This window comes from Thunnus maccoyii, chromosome 6 (genome assembly GCF_910596095.1).
Source record: "Thunnus maccoyii chromosome 6, fThuMac1.1, whole genome shotgun sequence".
Classification (NCBI taxonomy): domain Eukaryota; kingdom Metazoa; phylum Chordata; class Actinopteri; order Scombriformes; family Scombridae; genus Thunnus; species Thunnus maccoyii.
In genome coordinates this window covers 18,074,129-18,090,358 of record NC_056538.1, presented here as the reverse complement: position 1 = coordinate 18,090,358, position 16,230 = coordinate 18,074,129, and the positions used below count along the sequence as shown (strand labels likewise).

Sequence of the window (16,230 nt, the reverse complement as noted above, 5' to 3'; positions counted from 1 at the left end):
GATCATGTTAGCCTCACCGTCACTGCTTATGTTTGAGCTGGATTCTGTGTATTCCGGTGGTTGAATTTTGCTTAGCTACAGTTCTTTGCTGTGAAATATGAAGGCAAAAGGTAAAATCAATTAATTTCAGTGAATTGCCTCACAGAGGAAACAAGTAAATCCGTGTTAATCTTTCGTGTCGAGTTCACTTTGGTAAAGATTGAAATAAGGATTAAAAAACAGAGGTAGCTTATTAGCTTTGTTACACCAGCCGCTTTTATATAAGGGTGGATTTACAGTATATTATAAACAGCTCCACAAAAGTAGAATGGTTTGCAAACAGTTTGAGACAAGCTGGTACAGACACATCTTTTGAATAAACTTTGTGAACTTATATCCTGTCAGCCACCAAGCTATGTAGCATAGTGACCGAAAATAGCAAGACACCTAGCTTGGAAAGCTATTGTAAGGGACTAATGCCAGCATGTTACTGGCTGGCTAGTATGTTAGCAGTTAGCTTGCCAGCTGTGGTTAACCAATAGCTCTTCAAGTCTTCACTATGTCTCCAAGCTTCTAGCACCACTTATTTTATGAGGACACTGCTGTGCCATTGCTGTGTCATTCGTTTCTGTTTGTGTAAATCTGATTATTTTGAATAAAGTTCATATGATTGTTGTTTGTGTAAATGATGTAACAATGTATAGAAGCTAACACTCAACTTCCCTACCTTATAAGGACTGTCATACATTTAATGGCAACATTTATTCCAAAACATTATCTGGTCTTTAACAATAAATAATACAAAAGTATGTACATTGTATAGTGTACTTATATTGAATATCATAGTGCCTTGTTTTTATGTATATAGCTTCACAAGTTGCGGTAAGCACAGCATTAAGCAGAAAATGTCAGAAAATGTTTGATAATGAGTAAGCAATGTATTCAAATGATGAATAATACATTATGGCCAATTCTAAAAGGTTTGTGTGTGCATGTGCATACAGTTGCACAAATCTGTAAGTACATTAAAAGAATGTGGGTGTTAAACTGGGTGTCACTCTGTACATGATTTCTCCCTTCACTCTGCTTGCAAACAAAATGCAGGTGCTCCTCCTGTCTCTTCCTAATCATAATTAGAGGAGCACAGCTGTCGGCGGCACCTCTGCTGACCCTTTTCTCACAACACCATTGATCTGTCTTGTCAAGGCCGCACCGGCAGAACCGCCATGTGCATATCCAAATCCACTATCTTGTCATCATGAAACGGTCTCTTGAATTGATCACTGAGATGAAAGCGAGGAAAAACGGAGCGACTCCCAGGTGAGCTGCAGGCAAAATAGATTTCAATTTAGCTGATTGTTGTCATCGAGGGTATGAAAAGGGACTCTACTCCTTATTAAAATGTTGCTTTTGTTTTGTCGTAGTCAGTTGTGTCAAGTAGCAGAGTTTTTGTCTTGTTTGGAAGGAGACAATAATCAACCCAGCTGGTATTGCTTAGCTCTCCGCCAGTTGCTCACCAAATTAATGCACTGCTGTTTTCACTCTGCAAACTGAAACTCAGCAAGAACATTTGTGTCTTTTGTCCCTCCATCAACATGTTTGTGTTCTACTCTAAGGCCACGTTCTACAAGATTTGTTGGGCAACGGTTTCCCAATTTTATTGTGTAAAGTTGAGCTGTGCTTTGTTTGGGTAGTTTAAGTCGAACATTTGGCTAGATTTCCAGAGCTGGATCGAGCCCATTGTTAGATTAAAAAAACCACACTTTTCCAATTAAAGCTCCCTATAGAAAATTTTGGATGCAACGATACAAACATGTTTTTTTTTCATGCTTGATAAACACAGGTAGACTTACAATGGGCATATAAGACCATATTTAGTTGTAAACGTTGCATCAATTAATCAGGTATGAGGCAGGAGGCTGCACCAAATCAAATTAGTGGTTTTTTTTGTCGTTGGTTTTGTTTTTGTTTGTTTTTCTTATCCCCAGCGCTCACAATAATACCAACACAGCTGGTAGCCAAACAGGGGAGTTTAAAAATACTTCATTCTTTTTTTCTTTTTTTTTTACAAAGACATGTGCTCTGAAATAGGGCAGTGGAGTGAAGAACGGGTCTCTCTGGAGGAAAGGAACTTTTTTTCTCTCTGAACTGGCTGATCAATGAGATAGAGATCTCGTGGTCAGTGTTCCACTCTCCTAAAAGGCACCATGGGATCCACAGCCCACTTCATCTTTATCACTGGCCTGCTTCTGCTCTGACCGCAGGGACCTGATGCAGGCTTATTACTACAACAAATAGAGATCTGGCTGCATAGGCTGAGGCTGGGATGAGCTGGCGGTCGGGGATGGAGATTGTTGGTAGGGCGGAGTGGATACTCAACCCCTACTATCGCTGGTGTCTGATCTCCCTCCTTTCTCTCCCACGAGATTTTTATTTTGCCTTTTCTGAATGCCAACAGCTGGTCTCCCAAATCCCCCATAAACCTTTCGGGGTGAAAGGGGATCAGGTAGATATAATAAAATACCACCTGCACTCCTCCATCTTCTGCTACCCCGCAACACCATCCTCGCCAAAGCCACTTTAGCGTCCCAGCCTTGGCATCACACATGCTGACTGATTGACAATGTCTCCAACAGCATCTGTTCTCTAATACCCAATAGCCAACATAATTCACTCGCTTGCAATAGGCTATTTCCAGCCAGGCTTCATACCCGTACTTTCTACAACAGATGATCTCCAAACTGATTAGCTACAGTATGTCCAGTTTTTGAAGGTAAACTAACTATTCTCCGTCTGGCTTCAGCTAACCTTGTATTCAGCTCACTGAGACTGAGTGGCTGCTGTCCATTTGGCTGCAGCGCTAAGTGTTTCAAGGACGGCTCAGTCTTTCTGCCAAGCATGTGTTGTATGCTAATTGATAGCCAAGTCAACATGTAATGTAACATGTGTAATGTAAATGAGTCCCTTCAAAGATCACCAATGAACAGCACTAATTCTAACGTTCTTACAGCTGTGCCTGACACGTTCCAAGATCCAAAAAAAGTGCTGTGATACTTTATTAAACAGAGTTTTGTTCTGCTGCCCCTCTGAGTTCAAGCCGACAGATGTAGTTGCTCATTATGTCTCTGTTCTCCATATGGCACTACTGCACATCCACCTCCTCTTCACCTCCTCTCACTCAGACTCCCTCCCCTGCAGGCTTCTGTTGGGTTCACAGTGGACAGGTAGCAGAATGACTTGGTCACTTGTCAGCTCAACAACCGAGGCAACCCAGAGCTTGTTGGACTGGATGGAAGGGAAATTAGCTTTCACCTTCACTCCAGCTCAGAGCAACGGTATCCTCGCTAATGCCTGGTCAGATGTGAAACCATTGTTCTTGAATGTTATCTCAAATCTTCCACTGAATAGGGGCTATCATAGGTTACTGGTAATGGGTTATTGGTAAGCTATATACAAAGCAATGCCAAAAAAACCTGGCTGTTTCCAACAATCATCATTATCATCACTGGCTCGGAGGTTTGAAAATGTGCTGGTTCACTTTATTCCTTGTTTTAATAGCTAATCTTAGCAGATCAGAGTGCAATCTCAGTGTAATTAAGGCAAGTATATTGTAAGCACATTGTAATTGGGTTGAGACATTTTTGCTGCCAAACAAAAGTGCCTTCTTTCCCCCACTGTTCACTGTGTGTGCAAGAGTGTTTGAATGTGTGTATGTGTTACTTGTGCAAAGCCTGTGTCCTGTGAGAGCCCCCTCATTAAACGCATGTCAAACCTCTGTCTGCAGACCTGCCAGCCTTTCTGTCACACTGCAGGAAACACACACACACATACACATATATATGGACAAGAGCACACAGCCACACATCCAAGCCAGAGTGGGCAGACTCAGTTTTTGTTTCATACAAACACTCTGAGAAAACAGGGTACCGAGTTGTATCTTTAGCCGTCGGGCTGTAAGTAGGCTTTACGTAGGCTGAGTATTCTCATGTCTCATGTTTAATTTTTTTTTTAACACAAAGTAGCGGTCTAAAATGTGCAAACTTAATGTGAAAACTTATTTCCAAATCTATACATAACATTAAATATTTATGTCTAAACAAGGTGAGAATCAAAGTCAAAGTTTTGAAAATAACATCCTTGAATGAATTATTTATTAAGAGTTCAACCCTCAAAAACCCTTAGCTTAGTGTGTTTGCAGAATTTTGTAGTAGCTCGGTTATGTGTTGCCCATGTAAACACCATATCCTGGTTTCAGAAATCCAGATAAGACGGAGAAAGACACAAATCCTTATAAGTGAAATAACCAAAACTTTGGTAGTATATGTTGTGTTCATGTAACACCCAGTCAATCAATCAATCAATCAAAATATCTTGTCAAAGGGATAAGTATGTATGACTAAGAATCTTTAAGTATTCATTGCCAACTTGGGACATTAGACAGTATTTGATACTTGGTGCCAGAGACATATTTCAGTCTGCATCCAAAAATGGCTGAAGTGCGATACTCAACACTTGTCAAAACATAATTTGTAATATAAATAAATATCAGGACTGCTTTTCTAATAGGGAACAACTACGGCATCTTCTAAATAATAAATGAGAGTCACAGTACTCTGCTTCAACTTGCAATGCATTTGGAGCCCATAGAGACCAAACAATAACTGAGCTAAATGCTGATGTTGTTACTGGATCCCCTGAAGCTATATGTCTTGTGAAATGAACTAATAACAGAGAAGACATGAGACAGATTGCCTTTGACAACAGAATCAAATGTCACACCACCGAATTCAGTGAAACCATTTAATGAGTGCTGATTGCAACCTCTTTGCCATCCCTCACTCTCTGTTTATGTCCGTTATATTACTGTGTGTCTGTGTATGTTTTTCTCTTCCTGTCTTGTGCACCGTTTCCCCCTATCTCAGCCTCTCTGTCACTCATTGCTCTCTTCCTCTGTCGTAGTTTCTCTCTATCCCTCTCTCCATTTTCCTCTTTTCTGTCTTTTCACTTGCACTCTTTCTCCCTTTCCTCACCCACCCTTCGTTCCCCTGATACTCACCTGTCTCTCTCCACAGCAGTCACCTTGGTATTTAGTTCTATCTACAGTGAAGCTACCAGATTATTAAAAGCAGAGCGGTTACCTTGGGCTTTATTGTTTGCTTGAGATCCCCCCCCACAATTTTCAAATGTAATTAGTTTCACTCCCACACCAGTAGTGCTATGGCCCTGAGCAGATGCTTTTAAAAGACACTTCCGTAACTGTCTAATTTTGAGTTACAGCTTGTTTACTAGTATCTACAACTTCACATCACCTCTAAAAATTCTTTTGTGCCTTTTCCAAATAGCTAAACTAAAAAATTTCACTAATTTCCTGTAAATTGATAATAATTTGTGAGAAGAATATTTGTAAACCACAGAGTGAAGGGAAAATGTTTTTTGAGAGTGGTCTTCTCATGAAAGATGACTGTGTTCTCTGATTATAAGCTTTCAACTCAGTCACACACATGTAGAGTATCATCATAATATAACCAAAATATTTTAGACAAAATCTTTAAGGAAACACATTTACTCTGTTAGATTGCTTTACCCACTGCTGACAGTAAAAAAAAAGCCTGCAATATACTGTGAGCAAGCAACAAGCTGTAGACAGGCAGAACCTTAAGGGAACATTTTTTTCAAGCTGTAAATATCGACATAAAATCACCTTATAATGTTATAGTGAAGGTGTTAGTAGATCTTTTTGGCCACCTGAATTTTTAGCTGCTAAGTGCTCCTGTATGTTCACCAGCTAGTCACTAACTTTGTCTCTCATTTGGTGCTGGTAGTACTGGGTTTATCAGAGGTGTTTTGCTGGAATAGAGCTGGCTGCTGCTTCTGGAAATGGTGTTGATGAGGGTGGTGAAGGTGAACCATTAACACCTAAGGATGAATCACAAGCTGTTTGTTTGTTGCTATGAATGACTCCTTTCACATAACAAATAATAATTTCATCCATTGTTACTATAAAATAATGATTAGTGCAGCTGTAATAATTACCACAAACCTAAACAAAAGTGGCATTGTTCATGACAGTAAATCAACAAGTCAGAATTTGTGGTAAAATGTGCTAAATTGACTCACTTTGGATTAGTAGCCAGCATTGCTGGCATGGCAAACTTGTGAGTTTCCTGCAGCGCTAAACTGAAGCTGCTAGCTGCAGCTGTTCGGTTCATAGGGTCTTTGAAGGAGGAAAGATTTTTTCTCTGTTTTTATTTTTGGGATTAATCGACCAGCAGAGTGACTGATACTAGCTGTTGGTTGCAGATAAGAAGTCTGGCAAGTGACTTTGATGTGGCTGACAACTTGCTGTTAGTAATGTGGAGATTGATTTTCTTTGCTTGGAGTACCCCTGTTTTAACTCGAGTTTTGATTCAAAACACTTTGTCGCTCCACCACATGAGGCGGATAGTGACTGCCACTGTTTAACAACCAATTAATCATATTGCTCTAACCAAGGGAAAATGTGTTGAGGCACAATGTATAGATGAGATCCTGTTTTGCCAAGCCTTGCTGTAAGCTACATTTTGTCATGTTCCTTGTGAATGCTTAATGCAGTATGATATGTTTAAATTGCATAGAAAAATATTGCAGATCAAGTGCATTTTCACCAAAAAAATGCATGTTAACGTTTTTTTTCCAGTAAACATAACATATGAAAATGAGCAGAATAAACTAGTTAGATATTTTCAGTGTGAATCAAGGCTTCATACAGCATAATATGATGATGAATCAAGACTCAGAGCAGAGTAATTCCCCTGTGATGCCATCCTTTCTAGCAATAGGGTCCAATGGGCCAACAGAATGGAAATGGACAAAGTGTGTGTATTTTTGTGTGTGAATGTGAATATGACCCCCTCCCTCCCCCCCTCCTGGCTGCCTCAGATACAGCCTATCGAAGCGTGTCAGGTTTCTAAGTGAAAGGGGTCGGGTGGCACCAGTCCGCGATGCTGAAAAGGAAGGAAAGAACAGATGGGAAAAGGGGACAAGTGGAAAAAAAAGAGTAAACAATCTGGGATACACAGAGAAACAGGAGAGAAAGGGACAGAAATGAGAAAAGGGTAGTGAGAAATTGTGCAAATACAACAGGGAGGATCAAGGACACACCTGAAGAGGGGCACATTTCCCCAGTGTGGTGTACAGCTATTACCCAGGTTTTAGGGCTCCTTGAGAGGAATGAGCAGAACAGTGTTCCAGCAGGGGCTGTCAGTAGTGGCCGCACCTCCATCCATCCAGACACCAGGGACTCCATTACACCCTGATGGGCAGGGATGGAAAACCAATCGAGGGGATATGGGGACCAGAGGGAAAGCAATGTATGGGCGCTGGGAACCGCACAGACAGGCAATCTGCCATGATGAAGAGGCTCCCTTCCCTGTTCCTCCACTCGGACCCAGCACGTCCTCCTGCATCCCCTTCAAGCCCCACTACGCTCAACCGCAATGCCTTGCCAGCTGACCGACCCAACACCTGCCACACTCATTCACACTCTGACTCTCCCGTCCTTTTCCTCCCAAGCCTCACTGTAAGCTCTGGCAGTGTGTATCCCTTCACATCACACAGAGAACTGAAGCAGAGATGGATTTCATTTGAGGGAAATAGATGGGAGTGGTGTTTGAATTGGGGTGGAATGTAATCTATGATTTTCCTGAAGTTCAGCAGATTCATAGGTAGCTCCAGGTTGAATCTGTTGCTGCGCTCAAGCAACATTGAAGGCTGCAATGTTAGCGGCAGTGTACTTAATCTCCCTTCTGTCAGCGGGGATGAGCCTGTGTCGAACATACCTGTTAGTACAGTGGGGGTGGTATGATAAATTAATTAGGGGCCGCTAAGGAATACAGTTTTTATATAGCTACAGTGAATCAGTGCTGTGGAAACATGCGTATGCCTCACAATAGGGTTGAGATGAAAGAATTGTGTATTTATTGATTCCTTCTGAAGGCTTGGCTGGCTTTCTTTTACTTACTCATTGTGTCTGATCTTTGCTCTGACTACTAGAAAGACACATGCACCTCAGTACATATTTTCGTCTAATCCCTAAAAATATTAAAAGATGCACATGTTACTTTTATGTATGAACTGTACTGTATATGATTATGCTGATGATATAATGAACAGTGTCTGTGCATAGATATCTTCTAAAAGCACCGAGACTCATGTCCAAAAATATCATCACATAATTCATATCCAGATGTTTGATACATCATGATAACGTTGTGCATGTGTGTTGTAACAGCTGAGCTACCCCACGATGACTCATGTAAACAAATGTTTTGTAACAGTGGGTTGAAGAGGTGTTATACTGAAGATTTCTTTAACAAGGGCTCATTAGCGTGGGTGGAACAAAAATAAGTTTTCAGAACCATACTTGTACTTTATATGAGCTTCAGTGCCTCCATTACTCAAAAAAATGTGTATTCTGAATATGCACATCACCGCAGACCCCTGGGTTATCCTTGCTTGCAATTTATCATAACAGATTAAACCGGTTTCCTCAGAGCTATTCTTTCTTCTACCTGTCTGCTGGCACGTACTATTTTTACTCTGCAGTTCACACACACACATTCTCTCGTTTTTATCTCTTTTATGGGTGTCCTGTCTGCAGACGCCTGCTGCATTTTTAAACATAAACGTTAATGTGAAATGTCACCACCCAACTACTCAACTGCAAACGATTAAAATAGTTTGATTAAGATAGTTTGACATGAATATTTCTGTGCAGGTGCCCTATGTCAAGGTGGCTCCAGAGGATATTCTGAAGGTTCAGTTCCCGCGGTTCACCACTCTAGACCTGAGGCCAACCAACATGGACATCAGCCTGGCTGTGGCCGGTCTTCTCACCTTCTTTAACAGCACCACCGCCTGCCTCATCTGTGCACAGGCCGACTGTGAGTACAGCATTCACACTCTTATGACAAAATACACATATCACACTCACCTGGGGAGGAGGATGTTCACAAACCATAGTCCCTACATCTGTCAACAAAGTGTGAAGAGTGCAAACATCATTGTTTAATGTGTTATCCTTTAACACGTATTAGCACACATAAGATTCTCACACGCATGCTGACTGTGTTCTGACAACAGATGCAGCGCTTACCAACATCTCACCCTGTGACACGCTCGCATCTGAAGCAGCTGCTGCACTCCACAGCTAGAACTCCCCCACACAGCAGCATGCCTGACGTCAGCATCCCAAAATAAATCACATTTACGGAGGAATCCTTGCTCTCTTTCTATGTCATCATCATCCTTTAATTAAAGTAATGACATAGGGCCAAACCCACAAAAGGATTTGGCCCTATGTGCAAATGAGGCAAAAAGATAGCATGTAATTCACAAAGCACCCACAAAGGTTGAAATGCACTGCAAACTGTGCTGCCAAGCAAATAGCGTCATTGTGTGCCTGTTCTATTTGCATGCATGTAAATTAGGTAATACTCATACATTCGACACAAAATTGGCCCCTTTCTATGCAAATAAGCGTTGTTGCAAAAACAGTCTAATTCACAAAGACCAGCACTAATTGCCACACGCAGTTAGGGTGGAGTTATTAGCATCTTCAGAGAGTTGGTGTAAACTGCACACACTCACTCCTCACTCACTCTCTCTCTCTCTCTCTCTTCAAATCTTCAAGCCTGTGAAGCTTGAATGATATTGAATTGCTATTCAATGATATCAAGAGTTAAATCTTCAGTCAGACATGGGGGAGGGAGGGTGAAGTGGGTATGGGGTGGTAGGCTTATCTTGGACTTTCAGCTACGTAAAAATAAAAAATGTCCCGACAGCTCTGATGGAGCTCAGGATTCATCCATAAGTACTGCTTTATTACAAACAGTTCCACCATATAAACGTGGAATCAGTGTGTAACAGCTGATCTGTGTAGATGTGTAGCAGATCACAGAACATCAATACCGTCAGATCCTGACTGATCCAGTGTTAATGAAGCTACTGCTGCTGTGCTGCGTGCGTAAATGCGCACAGCCTCTTTCTCAGTTTGGAGACACACTTATCGTTTCAGCTGCTGTGTGATGCTGCAGCCAGCTGTGACACACAGCCAGCTGTGGGCAACAAACAGAACATTAGTGCTGATGTTTCTGCAAAATCCTGCATACATTCAGTAACACCTGAACAACATTATTGTAAGATTCAGACATTAACACATTTCAGACCTGCCTAAGTCACATTAATAGCTGTAGCCTATTTTGATGGACATTTCAGTAGATTATGTTATAGATGTGAAATACTAGAGGAGTAAAATAAGCAAAAAAAATACATGAAAGTTGGTTTGTGATCATGGAGAGCTCTGTGTGTGCGCAACTCTGCTAATTAAAGACACACAATTTGAGGCTTTTGCTCTGCAGTTTTCATTGTGGACCAATCTGTGTGCTGAAATGTGAAGAAAAGCCTGAAACACTGGAAACCGCTCTGCTCACTCAAACAGACGCAAAACAGGGGAAAATTGCACTCAAAAACTTTATGGGCGTGTTTGAGCCAGCATATTATTAGCTCAAAATCATTTGCGAATAGGACCTTAAAACGGGGCAGATAGCGAGTGCAATCCATTCTTTGTGGATTTGGCCCATAGTAGGTTACTCTGTGTTATGTATAATATGCCTTCAACCCTATTTCTCAGTGTAATATCTACAAGACTCTGTATACACTGCCTGCTGATAATCAAGATATTTCTTTAAAGAAAGACAAAAGAGAAAGTGGGTGAAGTTTGCAGCCGTATCCACCAGTGATCTGACCGCCTCCTTGTCAAAGGCACTCGTTAGATTCTTAAGATACTAAACTGAATGACCTTAAAAAAGCTTGGAAATCTCCTTGAGGGAAGTTATTTTCGTAAATAGAGAGGAAGATTAAATCATGGCCTGTTCCCACCCTCTGTAGTCCTGCAAGCAGTAATTACAACTCCCTAGACAAAGGCACCACGACCCTGAGTGGCACCAGCTAACCTTTTTCCTAATCAGCACAAGGCTTTGAAGAAAGGAAATAGGCTTGAGACATCAACCATGTGTCAGACGGCCCAGAGATGGCAACGAGCCACTCTGAACCGCCCTCCCCGCCTATCTCAATTCTCAGTTCTTCTGCCTTTCAACTTCCTCTTTGACTGTCTTCTGGTCTTTACTTTGGAGTCTCCTTTCATTCATAACCTTTAAGACAAGCTTTGTCACTCAAAGCACCACGTCTCATACATATATCAAACCAAAAGTGTTTACTGTTAGTTACAATAAATTAATGCAAATATTTGATACATTTTTCATCTTTTGTACATTTTGCTGAACACATACGATGGCATTTGATTATGCAGAAATTGAAAAAGTGTTGCCTGGAAGAATTAATTAAACTTACTAAGGAGAAAATATGCCTTATCTTAGTTTAACCCAACCCTACTTCATAACCCACCACAACTGCAAAGGTCAAACATGTATTATTAGTTGTTATTCCCTCTAGGTGCTCCTGTACCTGTCAAATATTCTTCCAATTCAGAGCTCAGATCCTGTTGCTGTGACATTTATTCCACACAGTTGATTAATACAGCTCTGGCGAGAAAAGTGATAACAAGTGAACCTTTAAGCCACCCAATGACTTTAATATTGGTGAGTTAGGAGAAAAGAAACTAGTTTTTAACACTATTTTACTTCTCCCCTCTGGTTGTGTGTGGGGGAGTGTGGGTCAGTGTGGAGGTTCTTATTTTGTGTCAGTGGGCTAAGAGAGAACTGGATAGGAAATGAAATGAAATGAAAAGAAATGAAATGAAATGAGGGGCGATGAGAGGTAGATAGAAGAGACCAAGGGGGAACCTGAAATGAGAGATGAGAGGAGAGGTGGGGAGAGGGGAAAGCATGAGGGTGAAATGTAGTGACTGGGATGAGGAAGGGGTGGAAGTAAACACGCTGGAATTATACATTGGCAACAAGAGGGAGACGGTCCAGGAAATGACGTGTTGGTATTGATTGCACCTTCTCATGGGACCCTCATTCATTCAATAGAAAATGCAGCAAATGGCAGCATGCCTGGTTTTGTGTGTGTTTGTGTGTATGTTTGTGTGTAAAGGTCTGTGTTCAGCAATAGCATCAGCTGAAACCCCTTCAACTTTGGCTCCAGCTCCACGAGCCCCACCCCTCCCTGTCAGCTCACACAGTCAGTTGGTCGGTTGGCAGCCTGCTGTCATTGGCTCGTCCACATGTGCCGGCCTCATTAATCACCCAAGCTAGTGACAGCCTAATAGAGCGTGGCCAATTCATGAATATTTTCCAGCCATGGCTGAGGAGGCAGGAGTGAAGGTGGAGCTATGCCCAAAGGCATGGTGCACACCAGGACGGACATTAATCTAGCTAACCTCCACTATCGATGGCAGTGTGTGCAGTAGCAGCCGCAGCACTGTAACTCTTGCCCAGAATACTGTCTGTAGTTAAATTTTTAGACCCGCTGGGTGGCTCCGCATGTCATGTGGTTGTAGCCTTTGGTAAATGAGAAGGGACACGCATTAAAATGCATGCACACAACACATCTGCTTGCACACATGTACTCTAAGCAAACCAGGCACTCAGAGCCACTGTACTACAGCAGTGCACTTTCATTAGTGAGGTGATTGGTGCAGCTGTCAGTAGGCTACAGGAGGACATCCAGTATGCTCTGAAATTTAACTGGAGCTACAGCGCAGGTACAGGATTTCTCAGTTCAGCAAAACAGCAGGCCTCAAGTGCTTGCAGAGATTTTTTTTCCACCTTTGATAGGCACAGTTGGAGAGCGAGGCTTGCCATTTCAGCTACCTGTATTGTTCCATTGCAGCTACCATAGAAAACAACACTTCCAATACCACTTTTTGAATCAGGCTTCCACTGTAATCTGCTCAATTATACAATATGTCTTATACTAATTGCGCTTTTCTCTGATAATGGTAGCATGCCTATGTCATCTAAAAAATTACAGCTCTGAATTACTCACAGTTTCTAACAGTTTCACCTACTCTCTCTCCAACACTCTATGTGGCATTGCCATCAGTAACCTATAATCAGCGTTAGGCAGGTGGAAGTGATGGCCTAGTGACTTAGGAAAAGGAACGTATACAAAGGTGTAAAAATGATGGGATGTGAGTAATTGCAGGGGATGGTATTTATGACTTGGATAATTATTATGTTGCGGCTACTACGAACCCATGTGGAGGGCAGCAATGTCAGTAGTCAAGGTGATGTTGGTGGTGGTGCTAGTAGTAGTATTTGCTTTTTACAGCACTTTGTTGTTTTAAAATCCTTCATTGAATAGATGGAATTCAATGGGCTTTAAACTCCCCTGCCTGTTTTTTGGATAAATTAGTTGACTTATTATAATGAGATTTTGGATTAGTGGAGAGTGGGTGGAGTTATGTGCATAGCTGCATCTTTGCTAGAGTAAAATGTAAAGTCTTTACTTGGTCTTTCTGTCTAATTACAAAAAAACCCAAAAATGATATAGCCAGATTTCTCACCTGCATCAAAAGACACATCAAGAGACATCTTCTGTCTGCCAGGTAGTTTGTTATGTTACTGTGACATTCTGGGTTTAAAGCCAGCAACTATTTCATCCCCTCTCTCCCCCCATATTTTCTCCTATTGTTACCTATCCTATGAAGACCAAATAAAAAGCCAAAGAGACATCAAACAGAAGCATCCCCTGTGAGTCACTCGCTAGAGGGTTTTTTCCAACAAGTCAGATTGACCAGAACTCTACTATCTTTGCTTTTTTTTGCCATTTTCTCAAGTAATATCACACTCAAGCTGAGACTTATATGAGTCATATCACACTCAACCTACAAATTAACCTTAACCAGGATGATAAGACATTTGCAGTTTCCAATTTGCCGAATGAAGAATGAATATGAATGCTGTTTGCAAAGAGAACAAGAATGATCAGCAGGAGCACACCAGATCAGCACCACTACAGTGTGACAGGTGGATTACAGTCACTATGGATGGTTCCACACTTTTATAGTTATTTGGGTTAATGGGAAGGGGAATATGCTCAGACATACTTTGAATGTTTTGACACATGATCATGTCTACAGCATTTTAAAGTAATGGCCTCAGTGGTGGCAAAGTCATATAACTAGGTCTTACTCTCCTCTCAGTTCTAAATGATGAGTTGTCATAATGTCTGAGACAGACAGAGTCCGTGTGGTCCATACCAATGAGCATGTATAGACTTTAAACCAGGCACTAACCCCAAACCATACTCTAACCTTAACCTAAACCTAATTCTAATCTTAACCATAAAACTAAGTGTTTAAGGATAATGCTGGTGATATTCTATATTTTTCTTATTGTCAACAAAACCCATGAAAAGACCAAAACCTGAACACTGAATTATTTCAGGCTTTGGTTACGTATAAGCCTGCATAACCAAAGCCTGAAATAGCTTGTTTCTCTGTGTCACTTCGTTCCATTATTTAAAAAAATATATATTAAAAACATATTGATGTTGCACTCAGTGTTCCTTCATTAGGAGGAATACGGGTACTTTAGTTTAATTTGAGTTGATTCCACATAACACTGTCCTGCTGCTGTAAACACTCACTAGTGCACCAAGTTGGTCCTCAACAAATACACTGTGTACTCCAGTTTTAATTATGTTTGCTAAAAACTACAGTGATGTTTTAGGAAATTATAGCTTTTTTTAGAGATTAAATCACAGTATGTATCCATAACCCATTTTTATAGACATACTCCTTCAGTAGAAACAAATGGGGAAGACAGAGGAAGTTGTAGAGTATTGAGAGACAGACAAACACATTGTTGGTTGGGGTCTTTTCCTGTGATTTCTAGACAAAGGAAAAATGCACATTGTTTCCAGCCTCATCCATTAGCCATCAAACAACACTGGCCAAAACCCTTTTTCAAAAATGTTGCACTCACAGGCTGCCTTAAATTCTGTGGAAAAGAAAAGAGTTGTACTTTACAGGACAACACACACACACACATACATGCACACACACACACACACACACATAACTTGTTCTTTCTGTACATGGACCAATATAAATCTAACTGAAAAAGAGTACATTTTTCATTCAGCTGCATGTTTTTCATTTGATTGAAACTGGTTCACCAGAGCAAACAGTGATGGAACATGGCTGCTGTGAACTCCCCTTTGAATCCTGTGCACTCAGAAGACTAAAGAGAATATGCACTTTTATTCTGTGTGTCACTATTTGTGTGTGTATGTGCAGTATGTGCTGTTTCGCCAGGCACATCCAGCGCAGTTCACCATCTCATGTCATGAACTGGATGTGAAATTGTATTTGATGCCTGGGAGAAGCTGTGGAGACTGGATGCAGACAAAGAGGGCGGTTTAGCTGAAGCTATTTCAAGCTCATCAAAGTTATTCTGCGTTTCACTACAGACGAAGCTGATCTGACAGGTTGGAGACACAGGCAGGCAAGCAAGCAGCAGTCAGGGGTGATGTCTCGTGAGTGCACAGACACAGGTAGCCAGGTACAGGAAGACAAATACTCACAGTGATATACTGCCATGCAGACAGGCAGACACAGATATAATTACAGAAGCTATTAGACATGATGCTGGTTACAGGGAAAGTACTGTAGCTCGCGGTAATGTGCTGTGGAAAAGCTAAAGGAGTCAGCTTGATAACTTGAAATTGCTTCACCAAAATGGTCTCCATGTGAGAGATGAGCTGCTCTGCTGTTGCCGTGGCAAAAATCACATAATATCTCTTGAAGCCACAGTCTAGAGTGTAATTTTATTATTACTTCATAATGGAAATAGCAGGTGGAGGATCAGCTAATGCAAGTCCTTCTCTACAAAGTTACGTCCTTCTCGTATGACTCTCCTTGCCAATATCAAGAAATGTTATGAGTGTTGTGAGATCTGCCAAATTGTCAAGGTGGGGCCAATGTAACTGTCACACTAACAAGTGGTGGTTTACTGTTCTGTACTCTCAAATTCATTCAGGTAATATTTTTCTTGCATTAACACATCTCATTTTAAGCTCCTATATGGAAAATTAGACCAATAACCTCTCAGGGTCTGCTAATATATGGGTGCAAAGTGTCTGTAAAATGCTGCAGGGAGCAGTTTGATTAAGTCGGCTATGCTTTAATTAGGGCAAATCCCTCTTACCTCACTGGAGTCAAACGGTCTATTACCATGGGATAGAGTACAAGAGAAGTTGCCGAAACATCCCTTTGTGTTTGACGGCTGTACAATAATTGCAATT

At 41.2% G+C, this 16,230-nt stretch overlaps 1 protein-coding gene across 2 annotated transcripts in view; it reads left to right on the top strand.

Moving 5' to 3' along the window:
- The window catches only part of grik4 (glutamate receptor, ionotropic, kainate 4), a 303,754-nt gene that overhangs the window by 201,113 nt on the left and 86,411 nt on the right, over window positions 1-16,230 (top strand). For both annotated transcript variants that reach the window (XM_042413663.1, XM_042413662.1), the window contains one exon: window positions 8,735-8,900. In XM_042413663.1, coding sequence (XP_042269597.1) covers window positions 8,735-8,900 — 166 coding nt within the window. The remainder of the gene's footprint in view (window positions 1-8,734; window positions 8,901-16,230) is intronic.